Genomic DNA, 27,342 nt, shown 5'->3' with positions numbered 1-27,342 from the left:
GAGGTTTCTTCCTTCAACATTGATCAAAACTGACTAGTGTATCAATCTTCCATCTATAGAATGCTAACATGGTCATACATCCCTATGCTGACACAACTCTGATGTGTATCTCAAGTTCATTCCATCAAAGTACAATTAACTGATACACCACAATGCATAGAGACCAATTTTTGAATAAATAAAAAAGAATTTTATTCACTTTTTCGCTTTCAGTATTTACATCTACTGAAAGTTCTTTAAAAGACAAATACAAATTAAAATATTAATCTTTGATAAGCTCTTTTGTCATTGTGTCTCTTGTCTGCAGTATAATGTAGCATAGCTACCAGAGATTCAGTTAAAGAGATTGTACAGTACTTTGATAGTACAGGTAAGATGCTTTTAGATTTATCTTCGCTTTCTCCAGACCATTCCCGGTTTTCTTTCCTTCTTCAAAAGATGTCTTGCTGATCTGCCGAGCCTATTTCTCTCATCACGGTGTTCCTTGGCTGCGTACTCTCTGACTGTGTCTCTCTCAGTCTGTTTAGAAGACAAGCAATCTCAAAATGAATATGTGTCTGAATAAGAAATTCTGTGTCCATCAAACAGGTATCACTCTATTTGGGATCTACTGCTTGAGGAATCCAAAGTGTATTAAGGCAGCATGCGCCTCTGTGACAAAAATTTGGAAGACATTTCTTTCCTGTTACCACTATAAATCTTACCTTCTTCATGGTAAATGTGATTTCTTTGCTGCCCAGTGATTTCCTTGCCATGGTGACATCAGAACTGTCTGATTTCAGTCTGTCGCCGAAACTGGTCCTGAAAGCATAGAAAACAAGGATATTTCTAAGACACCCAATAACTCTCAGAGAATGTAGCTTCACAAGTGTTTTCATTGTGGGCATTTGATTTATTTGTAGATTTTGATTTGCAAAAGACCAAGAGGTGATATTCTGCCGCCATTTTCCAAATAGGAATTCTAACACAGTAAATGAAGGATAAATTACCCCAATATTTATCCTTGTCAGATTGTCGCTTATATTCCCTAATTGTCTCATTTTGCCTTGGAAATTCCAACACAGGGTAAAAACACACAGTATAAGTTCATAAAACTACAGTGGTCAAGGCCCTTGACACATTGTATATGTATCAAGAAATATTAAACTCGTCTTCCAAATTCAGTTTGCTGGTGCAAAATAAAACAACCTTACAATTGCACAAGATTTTCCCTAATGCTCACGATTTCAAAACTATTTGACTTGCCATTTGAATTTCACCAAGATTTTGCAGCACAGCATAGGTAATACGCCTTGTGTGAAAGATTTCTTGCCTCAAACAGTGACACTGCCCAAGTTTCTCCCTAATGCTCACGATTTCAACACTTTTTGACTTGCCATTTGAATTTCAGGATGATTTTGCAATACAGCATAGGTAATACGCCTTGTGTGAAAGATTGCTTGCCTCAAACAGTGACACTGCCTGCACATCAGTGCCAATAGAGGGCGCCCTCATAAGCACATCCGGAAAACACAACAACTATGTCCAATTATCCTGTACTTTCATTGCTATATTTCACTCACTTAATATGTTTCCTTTTCTTGGTGTGATCTTTGATTGTCTTAAACTCTTCTCCAGACTTCAATTCATAAAACTTTGGTTTCGATAACTCCTTTCTCATCTCTTCCAGCTTCTCTGCTTTCCGTTTCATCCTCTCCTCTTCCCGCACTGCAGCGTGTTGTCTCCGGATTTCTTCTCTCCATTCCTGGTCATCGTCAGAACTGCTCTCTTCATCACTGGGACGACCTTCTTCCTCCTGAGACACAGAATAGTGGGAAAAGACAACGTCTCACTCGTTGCTTTCAGATACTCTGGAGTAAGTTCTTGCATTTGGCATAGAACCTCCATCGCAAAATTTCAACATTTTTTTATCAACATTGCAGTTTCTTACAATTCTAAGACATTCAAGTTCAATTTAATGAGATGGAGAAAGAAGGAACTGCAGTGTGTTTTGCAGTGCAATCAGTAAACATTTGTAAGAGTGCAAAGGACCATGAATTTATGCATGTTTGACCAAAGTAAAGCTTGACATCTTCTCTGAGCTTTTTTGGTATCTTTACATTCACTACGACTCATACTTGAAAAAATATATTACAACTACAAAACTGCAACTTGGCTTGTCGGTTTTTGTTCATTTAATGCACAATTGTTCAAGGCAAGGTTGACAGTTGAGCTCTGAGAACTTCATCAGTGACTAATCTGGGATCACTGACTTTGTTCAATCCAAGTAGAGTTGTTGACGTAGTTAAACACAGAACAGATAGGAACTTCGACATGTACAGACACCTAAGCTTTACAGAGTGTACCGGTACTTTTGAATAGTAAAGAAATTCACCCTTTGAGTGCTGTAATTGTTCCCTACAAAATTTTAGTGCAACATTTTTACCAATTTGTATGAATTTTTCTGTATTTTTAAAATAATTTTGGACCAAATGGACATCACATTTCATTGGCTACAGTTTGTTATCAAAATTTTGACAAAAATCTGAAAAAAAATTGACTAGAGTATATTTTCTAAAGGTGAAAAAAAATTGACTTTGGCACTCAAAGGGTTAACCACTGTGGCTTAGTCCAACTCAACTGTTTTCTGAGACAAAGTTGGACCTCTGCAGAGGGAAATAGGGGTAGATTGGTTGAAACATGATGTTTCATTGATATGCATAAATTTGAGATTTATTACTAACAGTTTACTTTAGGACAGTCATAAACTTCTGATTTCGGGATAACTACCTTGTTATGTTAAAAAGAACATCAGTGGAGTAATCTAACACAGGCAGTTAGGAACAAACAAACATGCACTCACTCACAATGTACACATGCAGACACGACCTGATACAAATACAGACAGAAACCAGAAAGCTACCTCCGATCCAACTTCATCAAACTGCTCCCTCAACATGGTGGTTGCCTTCTCCTTTTGTTTTTCAATCTTGGTGATGATCGGGTTCAGGAGTTTGTACTGCTCGTTTTCTTCGTCCACTTGGAAGTCAGGATTCTTAAACATGGCGGCAAACCGATCGTCCTGCAGTAAGTTTGGAACGGCTTTCTGCAAACACAGGGCAAATTTTTCAGTGGGGTCCATTGCAGCATTCAATACTCAATGACGGCATCTCACACACTGAGTACATTTCAGTTTACCACATCAGAAAATGGCTTGTATATTTTGTAACTATTCATGGGGTTCTGTCAATTCCCAAAACAAAACTGCCTGCAGACACAAATGCTACAATTGGGCACATATTTGCATATACCATACAAATCTCACCTTTTTCTTCTGTTTTTTACTTTTTTCTGGGTCTTCGTCTTTTTCGATGAGTTTCTTCGCCAAGGCTCTGTTGACTTGAGGTAATTTCTGCGCACAGAGGAAATGTCAAACATCAGTTTAACACAGACAGGACTGTTGTTATGGCTGGTAAAGCAAGTAAATTCTAAGGTTTATCTGTGTACACGTGTCACTAAGTTTTTCCCTCGCCATGTCCATGGTACAGCAACCCTCATAGGGTAAAGTGACACTGTTATCATGTTCCGAATACAACGGTTGTGCCTCACCTCTGTCTGATCTCGGCAACTGCACTTTTAGTCTATTTTTGTACAAAACGTTGCTGAGTAATTTAAATGTACGACATACTTTCACGTTGCTCATTCAGGAGATCTGTCTATGTAATGTACAATTCAGAATTCATTTCATTCCAAGAGTTCTTGTCCATTTCTGGGCTAATATTTCTCAATATTTACATATCACACTCTTGGATATGTAAACACAGCACAGAACACTCTGTGGCTCATTTGATTTTAGCAGAAATTAAAATATGAATACCTGGCCTGCCATCGTCAACAGTTGGCCCCATAGACTTATGAATCATTTTTAAATTCAAAACGTTAGGGATGAAAGGAAATATTGAAAACGTAACCGGTACCCTTCCAGATAATGGTGAAATAAGGAACAACATGTCACTTCAGATTGATATAGTAATTCTAGTAATAGACAGAATTTCAAAGTATGAGTTTAAATCTGTACCTGCTGAGAAATTCTGAAAATCAGTTATGTGTTGCGTAACGATTCACATCTAACTATAAATTTCTGCCACATATAGACTTTGTAACTTTCCCCTGACAAGCTTTTCCTCCACACTCACATTGACTTTCACCCTGTTGGTTCTTGTTTCCTCAATCTTCTCCCGGATTTTCTTCTTCCGGTACTCCTCATAGGCAAACGGATCAGCAATGGCCTTGGCTTTGTGGTAGAGCCTGATGTCTATGAAATATCCGTGCATGTACGCCCTCAGCAAGTTGGATCCCATCAGGTGACTCAAGCCTATAACAAAAATTCACAAACATAATCTGACATGCAGATACAGCCCAAATCTCAACAAGTTCATTGACCTTTGCTGTAATATCTATAGGCACCTTGAAATTAATCAGACTAAACATTTACTTCAAAAATATGACTCTTTTGGTATGAACAATTTAAGTCCTCGTCCTTTGACATTCCTTTGCTTATTTTTGTCTGATGAGGAAACTTATTGCATTCTGATGTCTGTACAAAGTTAATTTGAGGTAATACATGCCTAGAAAATGAGTGTTGTGAAATTATACAGAAAATTTATAACCTTCTCTTTCATAATCACGAATAGTAATCAGGGGTCACTATGCAAATTCTGTGATTAAGTTATAATGCACCTCAGGGACAGATACTCGGACTCCCAAACTTTTACAATTATTTTTTGATCTACCACTTGTGGGGGCTCATTTCAAAGCTCGCGGATTAAGAGACATTTTTACTGCCTCAGTTTTTGAAAATCTAAAATTTTATTTTTCCCCTCAGAGTTAATGCAGGGAAAGCAGCCATTTTGAATTTCAAATATCGGTAAATGTCAGGTAATTTGTTTCTCTAGTAACAAAATTTGCACTGTGACCCCTGATTTTTATTCTTGATTTGGTAAAATGAGGCTTAAAATTTCATTGAGAAAAGTTTGAGCAAAAGTATAAGTCTTTCATTTTTGAGGTGCATACTACCTAAAGTGTTATTTTGTTTTTCAGATCCATGTTATCTCTGTCAACAAAATACATAAACAATACATATCAATTTGTTATTTATCTAGTAATTTATAGTAATACCAGTTGGAAGTTTGTACCCAAAGCAACGCCCCATCTGACACATGTTGCTATGGTTACAATCCTTTGACACTGACCTAGATTTTCCAGATCTTTCCTGGTAACAAACTTGTAGTCATCATACACCACTGGAGTCGGGTCTTCTTCTAGCTCTTCCGTGAGATTATCAAGGAATGAACACCACCTTGGGGCAGGACCAAGACTCTGGAGTGCAGAGTATGAGATATCCATACATTGGGAAAGGAAAAAGTGTGATGCTAGCACAGCCTAATTTAGCAATGAACCATGTCACGCTAGCATTTGCTAAATTCCTAAAATCTGTCCAATTTTCTTACATCTATATCCCTTTGATGACTTTGAATGGTTTACTTGAAGTTGCACAGATATTTCTACCATTTTGAAATTCAGTGACAGATACTTTTTCATACAATAGTAGCAGTGTAACTATTCAACTGTAAACTTATCAAGTTAAATGCTAAATTTAATCTACAGCTTGTGCTCATTTTTGAAATATTATGAATTATTGACTGCAATATAACAACAATAGATGAAATGCGATGTGAAAAATGCCCTACTGCAAATCTGTTCAATGCATATGACTATACTCATCATACATTGTCAAATCACCATCTCATTTTCAAGGTTTTCATGAGAATTCAAATTCATTTAATTTCAATGGTCAATGTGCTACAAGAACATGTGTCTTTCTTCTTTTGTCTTTTAACCTGTCAATCTGTTTTGATCTCCCTTGACCTTTTAAATCCTGCAGACTTCTACTTTGTGCTGCGAAATAGCATTCTACTTCCATATGCTGTACTTTGTCAATTGCTTGACTGTCAGTGTGACAAGACTAGATGACACAGGGCCAAAACTCACCCTACGTACAATTCTACACAATCCTAGGGGGTCATGCTTGTATTCATTCATCACAAAGCACGCCCTCAGACAAGTACTGATAATACCGTAAGGAAGACGGGCCATGCGTTGTCCAGTTGTGCCTCTACTCCAACTTTGATAATATTATCTAAATTTTTAATTAATTCACAAGAAGTCAAAGGCAAAAGGTGATGTGTCACACTTCAAAGCATGTAAGAATTTATTTATGAAACTACTTAACAATATTGCCAATCTCTGTCTGAGATACAAAACATAAATAAGTTGGACACTTACCGGAATAAAATAAGTTTGCATTTTTGGAGATTCTGTTGCCATGAATAAAAGACCTGTGTCTGGAACCATGCACAGGTCATTGATATTAACATCAGGTTCAATTGAAGTGTACGCTTTACCCTGTGATATAGAATAAACAATGAAATAAAACAACTTTCCGTGCAAATTAAATATCATAACAAAGGAAGTATGAAAATGACAATTTTGTCATTTTACGTCACACATAACAAAACAATTGACCAAGCAGATATCCACTCACCGTCGTTTCATCCCAGAGTTTCACAATTTTGTTGTCGGCCGTAACGACCAGATCCTGTGAGCTGTGAAAGTGAATGGACGTGATGGGCAAACCATACCGATGGTCCTTCACCAGAAGTGGCTTGTTGGATCGAATGTCATACAACAAAATCTGACAGAAAAAGAAAATAGAAAAATTTTAAATGAGATAAAGTGACATATGACATATTATACATGTTGTAATACTCAAAACATTTATTTAAATTTTGAGGAATTCTAAGCCTTTGTGACCTCACTTTCTGGAAACAAATGACATTTACCATCATATACAGTGGTTTAAACCTGATTTTTTCTGTTTAACTCTGTCTTACACAATTTCTACTGAAGACAATATGTTACAATAATTCTGTCCTGAAAAATGCAGATTTACAATTTTAAAAATTGAAACAAAGGTTCATACAGCTTTCTACTCCACTTTGAACTCAAATTAATCGTTGATAATTATGCCTTTAGGAAAGATAAAACAAAGACCTTGCTGAAAGTATTGAGTCTTGAAGGGGAAATATCACGGATGTCTACTTCTTTGTAGCAAATGAAGCAACCAACCCAATTCATCAAACCCATCCAACACTTACGGTGGGACATAATACCAATAGAATTCATTTACACAAATGAGTATTATTTCAATATGCAAATGATATTGACTCATCATCAATGAAGGATACTGAAAAATGCACTCGACAAACTGCACAGAAAATTACATTTTTCAGCCAGCTAATTACTTGTCTGCTATATTACTTTTGCTATTTGAATTTGGAAGGAAGACAAAAAGAACTGATAGGTGTACGGCATTGAAAACACAGCATCAACAGCAAGACCCAGAGTGGCAATCAGACTCACTTGTCCAGTGAATAACACAAGTACCATGGGGAAATCCTCAAGAAAATAATATTCCATCAAGTCAAAGACATGATAGGACAAAAAAATCCACGTTGACACCTGTGACAGATTTACTGAATTCATAATGTATCGGATTGCTATTAACTGAAGTACGAATTGTTTTCAATAAAATTTTCATAATCAAGAATGCATCGAACTCAAGCTTATCAGTCTATTTTGGCTTTCGTTTTCCCTTCAGGTGTTGTTAATTTATTTTTTTTATTCACCCAACCACATGTAGATTTCCTCCCAGTCTTTCCTCCCATTTCACTCCAAATTGCCTATTGCCTTGATAAAATATAATTACTCTCAAAAAATGACAGTAAAACAGATGTTATCAAAATGAAGAACAGCTTGGCACCTGAGTGGGTAAGCCTTGACCTAGTTCATTAAATATTTAATCATTTGTTTTAAACTTCCAGTTCTTGTTCATTTTCACAAAATGTAAAATTGTTCAAATATTTAAACATATAATGAATTAATAAAGAAACAATAATTCATATGATTATGATTTTACAGAAAAAAGATTAGTGGATCTGGTGTTCTGGTCAAAATCACAAAAATATATTCATAATTTTCTTTTTGACCCTGGAGTCTTTTCTTAACAAGCATTGAAGTTATCTGGAAAAAAAAAGACCCCAAGGTCCTTTTATAATGCAATGGAACTGAAAGTACCTGTCCAGTTGCCGTGCCAACTGCCATAGTTAGACTGTTCTTGAACTTCAGAGCTGTGGTTGATGGGATACCATCAACTCTGTAAAATAGTTATTGTGAAAGAGACACAGTGGATTATTTATGGACAATAAAGTTTTTGTAGAAAACCAACTCATCAACGCTGCTCTATGAATTTTCAGTGTTTCACAGCTGAAAATGCTGGTGTGTTCAGGTATAAAAATTGGTGTAAGAAAAATTGTCACAGTCTTGATTTTTAGAAAATCGAAAATTTCATTTTTCTTCGTAGGCTTAGCACAGGGATGGCAGCCATTTTGAATTTCAAATACTTGTATCGGTAAATTTGTTTCTTGAGCACCAAAATTTGCACGGTAACCCACTATTTTTATTACTGTTGTTGAAAGAGAATGTTCAGAGTTTTCTCAAGGAATGTTTTATCAAAAGTTTACATCTTTCGATTTTGGAATTCGTTCTTCCCTAAAACTACAGTAACTATAACTTTTGACAATATTTCAGTATTTTTATTCCAAGTTTCAACAACAGTTTCTTGATCTACCTTCTGTAGCATTTCGAAACACCCAGTGTTTGGTTTGTCAATGAGATGAGTCAGTGCATGACGTACATCGTTATTGTTGATAACTGAATTCAAGTCAGGACCACAATTTGATTATTAACACATACAAAACAGGACACCCATACATGTGTAAATCGAATGTTTATAAGCTGGGTACTGGGTATTTCAAAACATTGTGGGAAGCAGAACTTCAAACGCTGCTGACAAACATAACAAATATCTGAAAATATTGTCAAAAATTTTAGTTTCAAGGCCGTTTAATCTATTAAGAAACATGCTTCAGGGCAAACAGGTGCCATACTAATGGTACATTTGTACACCATTGTGTACGGCATGAAAAAGAAACTTGACAATAATTATATTACAACATTCACGATTGATTTCATTGAAATACTTCATCATGTCTTGACATCAGATAAAAAAATCTTCTTAAGAGCTGTAATTTTGCATTAAAAAAACAATGTAGAACACTATATGTATGATTTCAGCAAACACGCCCGTATATCTTACATATTAAACTTCATAAATTCCACTCACTGTGTCTCATCAGTGACGCTACTAAAGGCACAGTCTAGTATTCCCACTCTGTTCCGAGTTCTTGGATCCCAGCATTCAACTCTACCTTCAACGGAACCGGCAGCAAATAAGTAGTGGATGGGATTGAACGCACATACATTAAATGCCCTGGAAGAGACGCAATCATGGAAACACGATTCAATTATGATTTTACGAATTTTACAATTTTTTAGACATGAGTTGTCATATTTATGTGGTAAATTTTTATAAGTATGATGTATACATGCACAAATACACAATGTACGTTGACGTGAATGTAGAAATGCTCGTAAAATCATAATAACATACATACATACATACATACATATATACAAATGAACATAGATACATAGATATATACATACATACACACATGTATACATACATTCATGGATACATAAATACTTAGAGTCATACACACACATATACAGTCGTACATACAGTCATACATACAAACAGACAGACAGACTGGCAAATGCATACATGTGCATACATCAGTCATTCATAGACACACATGTAAACACAGTGAGAGACAATCCTGCCAGCCAAATTGTATACTTTACGTTTGCTGAAAGAATACATATGTGGTTCTCCATGGACATAGACACATTGCCCTGTGAGACCTGTAGTCAATAAAATTGCAAACTTATATTGAATATTAAGAGTTGAGTTATAAACCAAAAGTGTACACCGGATATTTTTCATAAGTACATACATATGCCATAATTTCATCTATCTCTCTCACTCACTCACTCACTCACTCACTCACACTCTCTCTCTCTCTCTCTCTCTCTCTCTCTCTCTCTCTCTCTCTCTCTCTCTCTCAGAAATGCCTTGGTGAAAAGGAATAGCACTTACGTTGCCTCTGTCAACAGTGGATTTAAAAACCTTCCTTGTTCTAAATTCAGTCTGTAAATTTCTGAACTGCACCAAAAATACAAAATTAAAAAAAAATATTCAGTATTAAAGATTTAATAGTAACCATTAAAAGTCAATGGCTTTTTGCATTTGTATCGTTCTTCAAGTACTGCATAATTCTCCATTCAATCTGGGTTAAAAATGGTCAGACTACAAGATGTGTCAGTTTTCTCAATCAGCATTAAAACTATTTTATCCTTTCCTGTTCTTCTTTCTGTTTGATAATAACTGTAAAGTGTTTGTCAGTAAGTAAAGGGTAACACCTAACATGGTTGTCATGACAAGGTTTGAAGAATAAATTACCTAGCTCCGACAAAATACATATCACATGACGCTTGGTGATACGCCAGATCTCTGCCACATTTCGGTATCCTGAGTCTATAATATCTCCCATATTTGGCATGGAACTCTACATGTCTGTCAGCTTGAAGGAAAACAATCTGCAGGAAAAGATTCAAAATAAAAAAGTTCTGATATAGGTTACATCACTCTTCTCGGGATATGACCTCTGACCTCTGCTATGATCAGCCTAAGCTCACAAATTCACAGTTAAACAAAACCAACTGTTTCAGGCAAACAGCGTGAACATTGAAACACATGTGAAAGACAACCAAACTACATCAAGAGAATGATAGGAGGACGTAGAGTAGGAACGGTGACGAAGACTTAGCAAGCTTACAACGCATTCTGTCAACGATGCTGGACAAGCAATTATCACAGCAATACAGATAATTTGATAAAGCCTAGTTACTTAGCTGATAGATTTTGATGTGGAAACAAATAAAGTTACAATGCAATGCAAAGTCCTGCCTCATTTTTATGGACAACTTGCTATTGACAATGTATTCATGACTGATGATTTTGAAATCAACTCTAAACTCAAGGGCCATAGATACGTTTTGGTTGTTTAATTACTGCCCAACCTTAAAAATACAATTTTAGGGCAGTTTTGTGAGGTGAGAATGTTTCGTGGAATAATGTTTTAACATACACGGAATACAAAACCATTTTGATAATGTGACAGACGACTTCATTGTGTGAAATTTATTACAACCTCTTTTATTACAAGGATATGCATGATTTGAGTGAGAGTAAACTTTCAATGAACTCACTTTTTCCATGTAAGAAGTATATTCTGAGAAACAGCCGACCATGACCCTAATTTGAACTCCAAATGTACAATGGTACATATGGAATTTTCAGCATGACAGTTGACCGCTGCTGGTACAGTGAGTTTGTTTTACATGCGAACAAATTATTTGTTCAGCAAGATCAGCTAGATTTATTTTCTGTATTTGAAAAATGCAGGCGTTCTGTAAGTCTGAGATAGGCACATTTGTAACTTGTAAAAAGTGAATACAGACTACAGACCAGGGGGTTAGAAATTTGTCCGTCTATCATAAATCATACGCTTATTCCTCAGAATCCTTCATTTGTGTACAGTTATCGATTTGTTCCATCACACTTAAGGACAGAAGATACGTTTTTCAAAAGACAAGTATTCAGTGAAGAAGAACAAATTTGTTACCTTGCTGTAGTCATCTGAGAGAAGATGAAACTTGACAACTGCAAGAAAAATAACAAAATAAATGCGATACGATCCAAAATGAAAATTGCAAATTCGCACAATTCACTCCATTGATGGGAACAAAAATGTCTAGTTTTATACATTGCACTGAGTTGAAAAAGGACTGATTAAATGAAGGGAACATTTTCGATGGCAGTATTATTTCACTGATCAGCCTCACTTCAAAGTTAACATTTTTTCTGACTGTGCATATGAGGTACAAAAGCTGTAACCTTTTGAAAATATTTTCTAATAATTTTGTAATTCCAGAAAACAAATATTGTTTACTCTTAAGTGTGTTGCATATGGCTTACACTTATGCAAGTTGAAATACCATGTATTTTAGCCTTGTTAACACAGCCCATTGTGTACAATATACGATTTTATCATTATCCTTTGAGTGCCAAAGTAAATTTTTGTCTGTATTAAATATAATGAAGAAAATGTTTTTTAGATCCAGACAATCTCTTTTCAGATTTTACCAAAAACTTTGATCAAAAACTGTAGCCTATAAACAGTTCTGTCCGTTTGGTCCAAAGTTATCAAAAAATTACAGAAACATTCATAAATATTGGTAAAAGGTTGCGCTGAAATTTTGGCAGGAAAAATCACAGCACTGAAACGGTTACAGAGTGAATTCTAGTGCAGACTGGAATTTCTTTTCAACAATTAAACTGGACATAACCAACAGGAGGATAGGTTGAACAATGGGCATTCTGACATGATCGAGGGAGAAGAAAAAGGAAACTGCCTTTTCAAAGAAAACCAAGACTGCTGGACATTTGAATCAAAAGTTGAACCTTGTGGTGCTTTAAAGATAACCCGCTTACCTTCTGAATCAAAACACCTTTCAAATTTCATTGAAAGCTGAGTGACATCATAGCATCGTATTCTTGGTTTGTAAACACCTTGATGGGAAATGCACAGACACAGTGGTTATGCATACATGTACAGTAGTTTAATTGTTAATGCTTTGAAAAGTTCATAACTTTAGAATGAAAATCTTGGAACTACTTACTTGAATGTGTTAAATATAAACTTAATAGTATTCAAAAGCAATAATATCTGCAACCACAAATTTGTCTGAATAGGTCTATAAAATGACTTTACTAACTTGATCCGTTGTGACAAACATGCAAAGTAGGTGAAAACGTGTAGATTTTAGATCAACATTGATTTCTACTGACTTGGTTAGAAAGCAAAACAAGGCCTGGCAGGAAAAGGGTTAGGACTATATTAAGGTAGAATATATCATTAGGAGAAATATTTAAACTCTCAAATTTTTACAATTCTTTACTGATCTACCACTTGTTGGGGCTCATTTTAAAGCTCTTGGAGTAAGAATAATATTCATAATCTTATTTTTTTGAAAATTGAAACTTTATCTTAACCCCATAGAGTTAACACCAGGATGGCAACCATTTTGAATTGCAAATATCAGTCAATCTTAGGTAATTTGTTTCTCTAGTATCACACTTTGCACGGTGACCCCTAATTTTTATTCTTGATTTGGTAAGAGAATGGTTGAAGGTTTCATTCAGGAAAGTTTGAGCAAAAGTTGAAGTCTTACACTTCCGAAGCGCATACTACCTTAACCCTTTCACCACCATGGTTTGTCCCAAATCCATGGTTTTCTATGGTAAAGTTGGACCTGTATACAGGGAACTGGGGGTGAAAGGGTTAAACACTATCAAAATTTTACCTGTTGCAATGACATACTGTCCGTCCTTTGTAACCTGCATACAGTTACTGACTGTTGGCATTTCAAAATCCTGTATAAGCTCAATCCGCCTCCTAAGATCTACAAATAAGAAAGTATGGAATACAAATAAACATATGCTGATGCGTTTGTAAGAAAAGTTACAGGTTTACAAGAATCTTGCATAGTAGCCCAATTTTTGCGGCAGTACTATTACTACTAACATCATTTTTTCAACATATTTATTAGTGTACGGCCATGACAGTGTTTTCCACAACTTAGAATACAGAGGGGTGGAAAATTTACATAACTATGCATAGTTTGCATATTGTTTTGTTGTATAAATATATTTTTGTGTACAGTTCAGTAGATGTAGAAAATAGCCGGCAGCCGGCAAAAAACAACCAGCGGTCAACTAAAATTTGCTGGTTGTGAAAATTTAGTTTTAGGAAAAATCAGGACATTTTGCACACACTTAATGTACATATACACCACTTGTAACCGGCTGTACCTATATTTTTGCCACCTGTAATCAAAATTTGCTACATCCCAGAAGCTATTAACATATGAATAGATTGCTCCAAAAACTGAGGGGTGGCCAACCCCTAAACAACCCCATGTGGAGAACACTGCATACTATGACTGCATGCACGTCATGGAAGCCCCAGTGACATTTACCTATATTTGCTTTCAAACACTACCACAAACAGTAATGCATCAGGGTGTCATTTTCTCTTCCAGAAAAGTGTTAAACATTTCGCTATTCATGGTTAAACTCACATCCATTGTAAGAGGGATTTCAGACCTGTTCACAGGGCATTGAGGTGAACAGCCTAAACCTCTGCATGTCTGGCCTAAATTTCGATATTATACCAGTCCACAAGTATACCCAAGAGTGTGAATTTGAAACACGTTGTACCTGAGAAAAGCATTTAACTGCTCACAGTTAGTCTTAACCCACTGTGGGAGTACAGTAACTGTGTACTGCCTAAGTAGAATTTTTTTACAAAGTTTGAACAAATCACTTGAATTCGTTGGCAAAACTTTAACTTACCTCCATCACTTTTTAGGAGCTGCCTTTTCTTTCTGTCTGAAAGCCACTGTTAAGAAACAAAAGAAGAAATAGATGTATACAAAGCATGTGACTGATGTGACTGATGTGCTGACAGAGCGTGCAAAGCTTGACACAGTAAATAACGGTAGATCATCAAAGGATGTTAGCTTATTCTTTGCAGTCGATTTTCCTAATTATGAAAAGCAGGAAAACAAACAAGCCACAGAAATTGTCAAAGTTTCAGACTCAGTTACATTTACACAGTGGATTTGTGTTGTAATGTAAGGCAATTTTCCGGCAATTCGTGTTGACAACTGATCAACACACTGGTTCTAAATTGCATGTACCGTACAATACTAGACATCAAAACTACTGCTTGACTTTATCAATGAATTAGATCATAGACAGTACCCATACCCCCCCTCTCCCCCCCCCAACTCCCACTCCCTCTACTGTCTATGATTAGATCAATTTTCCAGAGCAGCTTACACACGGGTTTGCACACGGTTTTTTGTTTGTTTGTTTTTGTTTGTTTATTTGGGTTTTTTTGGGGGGTGTTTTGATTGCTATTTTTCAAGTGTAAATGGTCTAACAGCCAAAAAGTAAGTGACATGATAGTCACAGATAAGGAGAATTTTTTTTCCTCCTTGTCTGTGGATGGGGACAGAGTCTGAGCACACGGAGGGACTGTGGTCTGAGAATATAAGATTTGCAATATGTATGTACATGTAACGTGTCAAGGAACTTAGCTCTGCAAGGTAGGGCTGTGTGTTACCGGCGTTTTATACGGGAGGCCGTATACGCCGGTAACACACAGCCTAGCCCTGCCATGCAGATCTACAATGAACTGTGCAACTGCAAGCATAGTGTCGCAACTGCCCCTTGGAGTTGGACGATCGATGTAACTTAGATGACTTCACTAAAACATAGCTTTACGACAGCTCTTACCTCTGGAAGAGATTTTCCGACGCTGAGATTGTATATCTTTACGTTATTGGGATTGGCGACTTGCATCTCGACTGCATACGGCCGATCACATGTGTGTATACAACGCAAACCGGAAGCAGTAGTTGCATTTAGTGCGCAGGCGTGATGCTCAACTCTCAACTTTAACCTTTGAACTGACTTCGTTGTGGTTTTCTCTTTCACATCTATGCACGGACGTAACGTACTATTTATGATGTATTCGAGGAACATTCACGTGTAGATGACATGTGTTGATGGGGAAAAGTCAGTTAGCGTGTATTAAAACAGTCCGTGAACGTGGGTAGAGGCCTACACTCACTGAGCTAAGTCGAGTGTCTCTGACTACGCTCCGTTCACTCTCAATCACTGGCAGATCATGAACAGCAAGCGCGCAGCTAGCTGCAGCTGTACGATCCGGGGGAACTCTGACTGAGTATTAGTAAACAAGTAAAGGAAAAATAGAAAAATAAAAAATAGAAAAAAAAACTGTCAAAAAAAGAAAAATAGACTGAATAATCAAAAAAAAATAAGTAAACAAAAACAAACAAGTAGCCTAAAGCAAACAAACGACTGACGGATCAATTGTGAAACAGACTATAGGGCCTATTCACATTGCTATGGAATTTACTTGTTATTTTTGTTTACTTGTTTGTTTTGTTGATTCCGTCTAGTTTTTTCTTTTTTGACCGATTTCCATTTTTCTATCCCACAATTGATCAGTCAGTCATTTGTTTGTTGGCTTGTGTACCTATTTGTTTTTGTTTTTTTTTTTTTTTTTTTTTTGACAGTTTTTCCATTTTTTTTATTTTTCTAATTTTTATTTACTTGTTTACTGTAATTCAGTATGCCAGAGTTCCCTGTGGTACGACGCGGTGGACCCAGACGGGAATCTCTCCTGTCAGATCATTTCTCCCCCTGACGATCGCGAGACATAGGCCTAACTCCTGATATGCAAAGGGCTTTTGGAAGAATCTGAATAATATAAATGGGCGCATCTATTTTATTTTACTTACACGTTTATTGAGCGGCCGAGTTGCCGTACAGTAGGCTAATTTTCATCAGGGCTCATTCAGAAAAAGAAGATCTGAATAACTACAGATCACAGAGTCTTACGTACAAAACTACAGGGGACTTTTCCTTCTGAAACAGTCTTTCAAGTTACATTTGAAGGTAAAAAGACCAGTGCTTTGTTTGACATATCTGTAGGTAAGGCATTCCACACGTTAGGGAAGCGAAACAAAAATAGTTTGTCCAGAACCACTTCGTAGTTCCGATATGATAATCAAGGAGAAGGTTTCTAGATATTGTACTAAAACCGCGGAAAGTTTCCGGATAAAGACAGAATGCACTTGCGTGCGTTCATTAAAATTATCGAGGGAAATTTTACTCTGTAGTGAAAAAAATTCGCCATTTCTTTCTATTCAAATACTTATCATCTTCTGTGGGAAAAGAGATCAAGTGAGATTGGTCGCTTGAGTGCCACGTTTATTGTATCGTGTGGATCAACTCCATTCGTACTACGTCAAATATAGGAAGGGGTTACATGTTACTCAGCGTTTTTTTTGTTGTTGCCCGATATCACTTTTTTGCAGAAATTCTTTCAATAATTTTGAGCACTTTGATAACGAAAGATTGAAACGTTCATAGGCTTTACTTTTTAGCATGACAAGCAGTCGTAAGTTGAGTTGCAAAATATGTAAATTTATGCAAATGCATGCAAATCAGCGGTTTCTTTTTTTCTCGTTTCCTACCTTTCAAACAAATACAACTTTACTCTGGCTAGGCCAAGTTGTGTGAAATTTTCACATTTTATTCTTAAAATACTTTACAACGAAACTGCAATTTTCAAGTTCTAATATTTAGAAAAACAGTCATTTTAATTGTGCTTATCATGATTTTAATCAAATTTCTTTCAAGTGTTTCAGTTCCTGCTCTGCTTTTCCTGTTGAAACGAAATAAATTGCGGGGTTTTTGAATAAACTCCACCTTCAAATGAGATATTAAATTTCAAACATAATGTCTAGCTTTTCTGAACATATACTGATTTGTCTAACACCAAAAATGAGGGTTTTTTACGCTATACATGTACCGGCTTCATCTTTCGAGTGAACTGTTGCTACCATACTAAACTTAAGATTCTCTGCCTTTTGAAAATATGTAGTACGACGGATTTTATGTCACCTTTGATGAGAAATATTGATCGATCGGGAAAAAGGTGTGCTGGTTACGTGCAACACCTCCAAACTGTTACACATTTAGGACAAACTTTCCGATCAGAAGATCGATTTAAAAGAGTAAATCGTAATCGGGACGACTGTTGTATTTAAAGGGAGGGGAGTCGTCGGAACTGCGCGCCTGTGCGACCTTCGTGTTTGCAGACAGCGTACTTCATGAACGATATATACCATCATATCAACATAGCGGCAACATTCATTTAAATCTTACTATTGACATTATGACAAACATATGTTTAACTTTTTTCAATCGCAAACGTACATTGGATACAGTGTTCACGTTGGTCGTATGGGTTCTACATGACTTTCGAGCGCAGTTCCAACGACCCCCTCCCTTTAAGCCCAGTATCAAAATACTCAGGTGAATGGTTTGCCGACCGGATCTCCGATAGGGAAAATATTTCACCATCGGTAGAAATTCCCTTCGTTGGGTTTAATGTGCCTTGATGTTCTTGATTGGACTTAGAATTGTTTTATCATCAGAAGAGGCGGGGGAAAATTATTCGTTCCAGGATCATAATGGGGCATTTTTGAAATGACCAAAGAGTGTAGCGGACGTGGGCAGATAGCAGTAGAATTCCGGGTTTCCGCAGAATCCCAAACTATATGGGAAAAAACTGTGTCGCGGCGGGGAGATGGTAGTGGGACCCGGGAACTATTCGGTGTTGACATTAGGAGGGGGCAAGGGGGCGTGTTCCTTTTAGGCCTTCAACTTAGATACAGGCCTACATGCGAGAGACATATGCGAGACAGCCAGGCAGGAACCCTCCCTTAGGGAAGATATGCTACGCCGACCTAACCAAGCCGTGCGGACCGGACGATGATGGGCCTTGTGAGAGAGGGAGGGGCAATTTTTCGGGGGAAAAATAGTGTCTGTAACAGGTTAGGGAGCAAATTTCAGAATCGTTGAGGAAGGGTGGTTGTGAACGGCTTTAATCGCCTGCAAATTTCTACCTCTTGTAGAGATTTTACGACACAGAGTCTCGCATTATTTATTGAAAAAAAATCCAAGCACTTTTACAAATAAACAACGAAACATATATGCCTTGTAGAATTCTTTATTCATGAGTGAAATGATAGCAAACTCTTAAAGTCCCTGTATCTTTTGACATTGTTGATATGAATTCAAATGCAACCTATGTACATTCTTACAGAAGTGGATGAGCAGCATCTCGGAAGCTGTTATTCATTGGTTGGCTGGATTTACCGTTATTATTGAATTATACAGAATAGGCTCCTTAAGTTGCTGTAAATAGTGACAATCGACCAATCAGATATAACTTTCCGATTGAGCCAGCTGCACATCAGCAGAGGAGAATGTTGTTCAAACATTTGCGACGAACGAACAACTTAGATTTCAGCAACTAAATAATTTTCGACTGACAGCTGAAATATGGCTGTCTCTCGTGCATGTGGGTGTATGTCGTGAGCCGGTCATAATGTCGTGGTTTACCTGCTGCTGAGTGAACCTATTGTTTAACTAAAGGAAAGAAAGACAGGTCGATTGTGGAAGAAAAACGAAAACAGAGTTGCCGGGTGTCAGATAGTCAGCTTGTCACATGTTCATTGACGAAATGAGCCACGTTCAATCATCAGTTCATTGTATTGATGAAGGCAAATGCGTGTGTGGGACACGATTACTATCGAGACAAGTGCCATAATTTGCTTTTTGAAGTATTCTGACTCGTGTCATTCGGACTTCAACGGCATTAGCTGAAGTTGTAGACACGCCTACGCGTTCGGCTGAAAATAAAAAGTACACAGTAGTTCATACAGTGATCCCTCCACCCACAGTCCCGGCCCACAGTACAGTTACGTGTGTGATACAATTATCGACAAAAATCATCCGCATGACAAAACTGAAATCCACAACAGGGTATAAGTTACGAAAACAAGAAGCGACGTGCAGTGTTTTGACAGGAGCGCGTTACGGCTATGGCATCAGTTTATTACAATATTGTCATTACACAGAAACAGACAAGAGTGCCTAAAAACATATATTGAAGAATTAATGATTACCGTTTACAGTATCACGGTAAATCACGGCAGTTAGGGGATAATATTGACCTATCAATCGAGCAATGACCAACACGACGTGAGTGTACCAGTATTCTGACTTGCCAGTCGGAATGATTCAGTCCATCAAAGACATAGAAAGAGACCATTTTTGAAGGTCACGTACTTAACAGACGTACTAGTATCTCGAAATATTGAAGTATCAACAATTTAAAGTGATTAGAAGTTCATTGACTGCGAAACGGAAACTTCACACAACAACCGACAGAACGGAACAAATGTCCCTTGCACCGAGATATTCATTGCATCATCCATATGCATTACCGTGATTTTTAAACTTGAACATTTTGCCGAGAGGGAGTCATTCAATTTTTATGTTTGTAAAACATTGTTCAGGTCACCCTGTATCTTTTCTTTTATAGAGGGTGGAATTAGCAAAGGGGTATATCACCCCATGACCGGGGACACGTACAACTGTTTAGTGACATTTTGTAGAATATGAAAGCAAAACAACCCCACAAACTATATAGAAGTCAATTTGTCGGGGTTCATTTGGAAGCCAATGGAATAAATAAAGTTTTCACCTGCTCAGTTTTGTGAAAATCGGGAATTTTATCCCTCTCCCCTCCATAGAGACTCCCCTCCATAGAGATAACACACGGATGTCGGACATTTTGAATTTCAAATATCGGTAAATATTTGGTAATTTGTTTCTCTGGCACTAAAATCTGCATGGTGACCCGGCCCCGATTTTATTCTCGATTTTGAAACACCTTGTAGGTAGCTTGAGGAAGCTTTCAGCAAAAGTTGAAGGTCTTTCATTCTCAACTGCCTTAACCCTTTGAACGCCAATAAAGTCAATTTTTGTCGTCTTTAGAGAATAGATCCTAGTAATTTTTTTTTCAGATTTTTGCCAAAATTTTGATAAAAAGGTGTAGCCGATGAAATGAGATGTCGATTTGGTCCAAAATTAAAAAAGAATCACTGAAAAATTCACAAAAATTGGTAAAATGTCGCACTAAAATTTTGGTGGGAAAAAATTACAGCACTCAAAGGGTTAAGTGAAAACACGGAGATACCTTCACGGTACAAAATTGCCAAACGTGAATATTAAATTACAACAGTTTTAAACTTCTCTCCTTCGTGTCTATTCTTCTCCAGAAGGTAAAAAGCTATTCACATTGCTAATGGCCAGTTCGCCAGTATTGATATAGTACTAACCGACCATTTCGCTGTTTTGATATCTCTACTGCAAAGTCCTACAAACGTCAACCCGTTTTTGTCACTGGTTATCTCTGAGTATGTAGTAGCCGATGGTACCGCTGTGTGGTGTTAAGGCTGAATGCGTCCGTAGACAAACATTCGGACTCTTAAACCTTTGTAATTTTTTTCCTATCTACCACTTGTAAAGGCTCATTTTAAAGCTCTTGGAGTGGGATTTTTTCACCGTTTTAGTTTTTCGAAAATCGAAAAGTATACTTTGCCCCCAAAAAACAAAAGGAGGTATTAATACTTGCGCTGTACATCCTTGTTCTATAAAAGAGTGATCAGAAACAAGGGCAGTATAGCTAATGGCAAACACCATTCTGTAAATAGTTATTATGAATATATCTACCTATGAGGCAATACACAGTACGTTGGACCTCCAGCAATTTCCTTTGACAGAAGTAATTCCGTCCATATGTTCTTAAGTTTCCGCTTGGGCTTCCGCACAATTTTTAAGTGATGACCTTTAACAGTTGTTCTTTTTTCCTTTCTTGGAAGGTTCAATACCCTTCGGCACACATTACAAGATGTTAAAGGAAGATTGGATGTGAATTTTAATCTAGTCAAACAAGGGGTGACGTCAAAAGTTCAATGAAGAATAAAAAAACTTAACTCCCTAATTTTCCCCCACCCCCCTTAGAAACTTGATTGACTTATACTGAACCTACTGCCGGGCTCTTCCTATATATGTAAAGCAAAGCAAAGGATCGGTCAATTTAGGGATGAAGTAAATACGACTAAGTAATGCATCATTACCACTGTGAAGACACTTTGAGTTTCATTCAATGTAAATGCAACAAGCAATACTAACAATAAACTTGAAGTTTATCAATGAATGAAAAAGAACAACAACAACAATAAAGTCTAGGTTTGTCCTTTCAGAGGTATTAAAGACAAGAACTATCTCATCTGTCCTGGTGGTTGAAACAACTGCACTCCGCTCCATCCAGGGGGACTACACGTGCACCAGAAATGTCGCAAAATATCATTATGAATTCCGAGTGCTACAGAGGCCAACAGCCTGCACTGTTCACGCTAACTATGGCAAGGGCGGTTTAGCACGTGTTAAAAACTCCTTCGACTGGCTTCAACACGAAAGTGCGCATTCATTCTGCTGTATTGTTTTTGAAAATATTCACTACCCATGCAATTTTTACCTTAAAATGATTTGTCGGATAGAAACTTTTTTAGGTCAACCCCGACTCCCAAACTAAAAGGATTAACTTTATCCTTCATTGAACTTATTTCCGATTCTCTGCATCTTAATAGATTATAAGATTATAACTATGTTTGTTGTATCTTGTTCATCACAGTCATAGAAAATGAACTCTTCTACAATTTCAGATGATCAGCTGCCACTTCTGTACTGATTTATACAAGATTTGGAAATTTTTACTTGGAAAGGGAAAAGAGAATAGGATAGCAGAGAAGACGCGTGAAGTGAAGATAATACTTGAAACTTATTTTCTAAACGTTGTCTTTAATGTGATTCTTCTTTTCTATGGATAAATATAGTTTAATTTTGAGAATTTTGAAATCATTGCAATTACAGGCGGATGATCAGGATTACCTTTCCCTTCAATTTTCCACGTTGTTACTTCTATACCTTGCACAATTGAATAACAGCTGAGCGGCAACACGGCGAAGGGTCACAGACCACAAGCGCATCAACAATAATTATGACAACAACCATTATCATAATATGGTGATGATGTTGTGATGTCTTCCCGCGTCTCTATGGTGACGGCATCACTTTGCGGCTCCACGTCACAGTGAGCATGGAAGTGAATGAGATAATCAAAGGCAAATGCGCTCACTGTACAGAAGGATGGGTGCAATTTTCCGCCAGACTGAAAAGACAGCTTTACAACAAATGAAAAAAAAAAGAGAGAAACGTCATGGCAAATTTGGTTGTGAATACCCTCAAATAACAGTAGCCCCTTGTCTGCCAGATTCTCCGCTTCTCGGAGTCTTTCACAGATGCGCATTCATATATCCTATCAGCCGTGGCATGGTCACGTGACCTTTTCTCCGATGAGCTCCCGCCCAGTCACTTCCGCATCTCGTCGGTGATGTCTGCTGTGTCGTTCGCCGTCTCGCTCGTCGGTGGGAAATTTTAATCATCGGAGGTGTAAATCTTATGCCGCCGCTTGCTCATGTCGGCTCCGAGGTCAAATTGTCGCCGTGAAAACCCAGGTACGTGTTCGTTCTCGTTGACTCGTTCATGGCGACTTCACCGTGTATTTGCAAGATTCATTTGATCGGGCACGGACCGTGGATCGGAATTACATATCACCTCCTGCATTTAGCAAAGATCGGTTCAATAGTTTTGTATTTCAAAAATATAAACCAGATACTGATTCTTGAACCCTTTTTTCGTTGTCAACCGCCACAGCCAAAATGGGTTCAGTGTCCTATCCAGAGCTCAGCGCTCGCCGTGCAGATACTAGGCATCATCACGTAACTAGGCTAGGCGACGGCCATCTTTCTTCATCCGCCATGCTTTCATTCCCTCTATCTCACTGAGGATGCTTTCTATTCAAATGTAACATTTTGTAATCTGTGACCTACGGTTTATGGCCTCGTCAACGTGTCGTTCACGGGTAAAGGGTTATGGGTCAAGCCAGGTTTCCAGAACATGCAAGTACAACCGAACAGATTTACATTTCTTGCCATCGTGTCATAGATGAGTTGTTTAGGATGATGATGATGATGATGATGATGATGATGATTGTTGTTGTTGTTGATGTTGCTGGTGTTGCTATTATCGTATCGCTGTTTATCGCATTTCTGGTTTCAATTATAATAGCGAACAGCGAATCCTTATAGCGTACATTGTATAAGCCCATCGGGGCTTCGGATGCGTGCCGATATACGGCTCACCATTTTGGCATCATTGTAGTCAATACGATCTGTCATTTCATAAGCTAGTTTTATACATTCGTCTGAAGCTTGAAACATGCTGAAATATGTTAACAGCAAAACGCCCCGACGCGAAGATCGACGACCGAGTGATAACGATTTCCAGCGTCTGCAAAAATATATGATGAACTGTCGTCTTCTCTCATTAACAAGCCAATAGAGAGATTCTATTTATTTTTACACGCATGTCCTCCGTGATCAGCTTCCTTTGGACTGATCTTGACGGGATGTTTCGTGACTCTGATATTACCAAGCTGTGGGAGCTCGCTTTCATAACCTGTTCCGCCAACTATTTAACACGCGCAGTTGTTGTGAGGTTTAATACAATACGATCAATCTCTCATTCAAACAACTGGTTAATGAACCCTGAGCGATTTGTTATGAAACGCCTACATTGCCATAGTTAGCCGCACTGTTATCTTCCGTATAATTTCTATCGGAAGATTGCGTATCCCCTGAGGTATGTCATTATAATGTTACGTAACCAACCGCTGAAAATAAGAATAACAGCGGTGATATCGACACCTGAAATTGTTCGCCGATCACTATGTGTCATCAATCTGACCCGCAACCTATAGATGAGATTTTTGATGGAGGAAAATTGCAAGGTATAGAGTTGGGACTAGAAGGCGAAATTGTTTAATTTGGTGACAGCAAAGGATAGCTATCTGTGATCAAACCAGTCGGTCGTCAAATCCCGTAGACAGCGCCACCATAAGGAGAAGCGACTTCTCGTTCATTTTATTGGCATGGGAGTTTTCTCAAATCGCAAACGTCAAACCCAATGGAATTTTGACAGTTTGGGACAAGCTTTCCTTCCCTATAGTGATCAGGGGTGGAGGAGGTATTCACAGTTGGCAAATCAATGATTTTTGGGGTTTTAACTTCGGTCGAGCTTATCTCTCATAAATCTACGAAAAATGTACTTTACAAACAAACTTCAACCGACTCCATTAGCTGTAACTTTGATGTCCTTGCTACAATTTTTGTTTGCTGTTTGCGAAAGCAGTTTCTGTTTTCTGTTTCTTCAAATCATCGCGAAATGCCCGGTGTCCATCATGTCGACGTGCGTCATGTCAACCGTGATAACTGACAACCGAAATTCTGACTGGATCGGAGTGAAATACATTCATCAACCAGCACTCTTGGATGTACAGAATGTGCAAGGCTTGTACTTTCCACAGTATACAATTAAGGAATAGGAGTAAGAGCACATTAGATTTAAGAATATCATTAAAAGTTAAGGCACGTGTCCCTAGGCCCTTTAAAGCAAAGCCAAATGGGGTCATTGAAGGTAACTTTCGAATATTGCATTCACGAATGGTTCATACTGGATCACAGCAAACTAACCATGTCCTAGCTGCTTTGAGAAATCTACTATATCTCTGTTGCTGTCGGATTTTTTGTTAATGAAAAGCAAAGAATGGCATACAGTTACGTCATATCCAAATTTTGTCTGTGTAATATTCATTTATTATTCTGTTGAGGAAGCCCCTTCGTGGTGATACGTCTGTTAGCCCATGATATCAACGCTTAAGGTAGTATGTGCCTCGAAAGTCAAAGACTTACACTCTTGCTCAAACTTTCCTCAAGGAATCTTTCAACTCTTCTCTTTCAAAATCAAAAAATACAAATCGGGGATCACCGTGCAAATTTCGGGACTAGAGAAACAAATAACTCAAGATTTACCGATATCTAAAGATCAAACTGGCCGCCCTCCCTGTGTTAACTCTATCGAAAAACAATAAAATTTTTGAATTTCGAAAACCTAAGCCGGTAAAAAAGTTCTCTTTCACTGAGAGCTCCTAAAATGAACCCCCACAAGTGGTAGATCAGAAAAGAATTGTGAAAGAATATCTGTCCCCCGTTCTACTTCAAAAGGGTTTCGTTCATTATTGATAAAACATTATTCAAAAATATTATTCCTCGGATTTTTTTTCTTGGAAAGCAACAGAAGCGGCGAGCTAGTTGGGTTTTATGACAGCGAATATTATATAATAAGAACATGTCACCGAAGAGAAACGAACAATAAAATATTTTACTATTAATTTATTCACTTTTTGGTGAAACAAAAACACAGTTCCTTGTGAAATATTCGATTCACAGGTAGAGATAGCTGCAATGATACTTTTCTTCAGTATTTTTTGTGTCCGGTTTTGTATCCAAGTTCATTGTTTTCCGTGGTAGAGTTGGACCTGTACCGGGGAAGAATGGGTTGAAAGGTCAAGCAATGTGGCAATGACCCACATTCAACTTGTTAACACTCCCCTGTGCACATAGCAGCATTGATGTAGATGACTTTGATTTCATTGTCATCAATAATAATGCACATTACATATCCAGGTAGTTAAACATTAATGCCGGGTAGTTAAATATGATTTCCAGAGTGCAATAAGCAAATATACAAAACGTGGAACAAAAGCGTTGAAAAAGTATATATTAAGGTGTCCCGGCCGAAGGCGGGAGTCTGGCGTTTGAGCCTTCATATTTTACTTTGACTCTAGGAATTGATCTCTGTACCAGTGTCTCGAAACATTTTACACATCTGTCTGACAAGACGAACGCTGTACCGTGAAACAAGGCGTAAGGGGAAAATGTGTGGTTCCGTTAAGCGTTGAGAAGCCGTCAGTAATTCAGTTTTACCAATCAAATATAGCAAAATCATGCGTGATTTTTGAAAACGGAAAAAAGTGAGGCTACGAGGGTTTTTAACAGGATGGGTTGAGTTACCGGAAACTCGTGTATTTTTTATTTGGTCTGGGTGATTTTACATCGTAATGATCGAGAAGACCGCCTGTCACTGTAAAGAAACAGCGTGCTTCAAATGATACGTTTAATTTCAAATTGTTGCACTGTGGTGAGTCGTTTCCATGCAAGTCGCAACTCTGTCGTTTCGTTCATCAACACTATGATGGAATTCATGGTTGTTTGGAAAGAGACCGATTAAGATGACTGTGAAACAAGTAATGAAAACATTGCTGGAACACTTGTGGCTATTTTGAGGAATGTCCCAAGACATCCGAATCTGCAGAAGAAGAAAGTGCGATCTCGAGGAACAATTTCTTTCTTTCTCTAGGCCTTACTTGCTTCGTTGATGCATATGAAAGCATAATGACGTAATTTTCCTCGACTAACTTGTAGTCTAGTCTACGATTTCTGTCTCTTGAGATACACAGTTAGTAATATTTTCGACGCTGTTGGATGGAAGCTTTAAGTTTAGTATTTCGCTCGTTGTATTCAACCTCGAGTGTGTTATCGAACCACAACCTTCTTGAAGATAGTAACGCGCCCTCAGCGGTATGCACTTTACCGAACGCACAGCCTAACAACAGGTTACTGAAATCATGCCCACACGGCATTATTTTACAGAAAATGCTGTGTCCTTTAAAGTGTTGAGTT

General features: G+C 37.6%; 2 protein-coding genes across 2 annotated transcripts in view; one reads left to right on the top strand and one right to left on the bottom strand.

Annotated features, from left to right (window-relative positions):
• Positions 1-167: 167 nt before the first annotated feature.
• Positions 168-15,605, bottom strand: LOC139133488 (nucleolar protein 10-like). Its single transcript, XM_070700113.1, has 18 exons — positions 15,488-15,605; positions 14,540-14,585; positions 13,489-13,587; positions 12,617-12,694; positions 11,748-11,785; positions 10,523-10,659; positions 10,160-10,225; positions 9,284-9,430; positions 8,176-8,254; positions 6,584-6,733; positions 6,325-6,444; positions 5,232-5,358; positions 4,176-4,354; positions 3,305-3,391; positions 2,903-3,085; positions 1,563-1,795; positions 705-801; positions 168-519 (listed from the first exon to the last, which is right to left on the bottom strand). Exons 1-18 carry the CDS (start codon positions 15,551-15,553, stop codon positions 388-390), a joined length of 2,064 nt encoding a protein of 687 aa, XP_070556214.1. The 5' UTR covers positions 15,554-15,605; the 3' UTR covers positions 168-387.
• Positions 15,606-23,038: 7,433 nt separating this feature from the next.
• The window catches only part of LOC139133485 (regulator of G-protein signaling 17-like), a 121,085-nt gene continuing 116,781 nt past the window's right edge, over positions 23,039-27,342 (top strand). Inside the window, exon 1 of the mRNA XM_070700102.1 lies at positions 23,039-23,217. The gene's annotated coding sequence lies outside the window, so the exon portion shown is untranslated. The remainder of the gene's footprint in view (positions 23,218-27,342) is intronic.

This window comes from Ptychodera flava, chromosome 5 (genome assembly GCF_041260155.1).
Source record: "Ptychodera flava strain L36383 chromosome 5, AS_Pfla_20210202, whole genome shotgun sequence".
Classification (NCBI taxonomy): Eukaryota; Metazoa; Hemichordata; class Enteropneusta; family Ptychoderidae; genus Ptychodera; species Ptychodera flava.
Note: the sequence above shows the minus strand (reverse complement) of the source record. Positions and strands in the feature narration are given on the sequence as shown.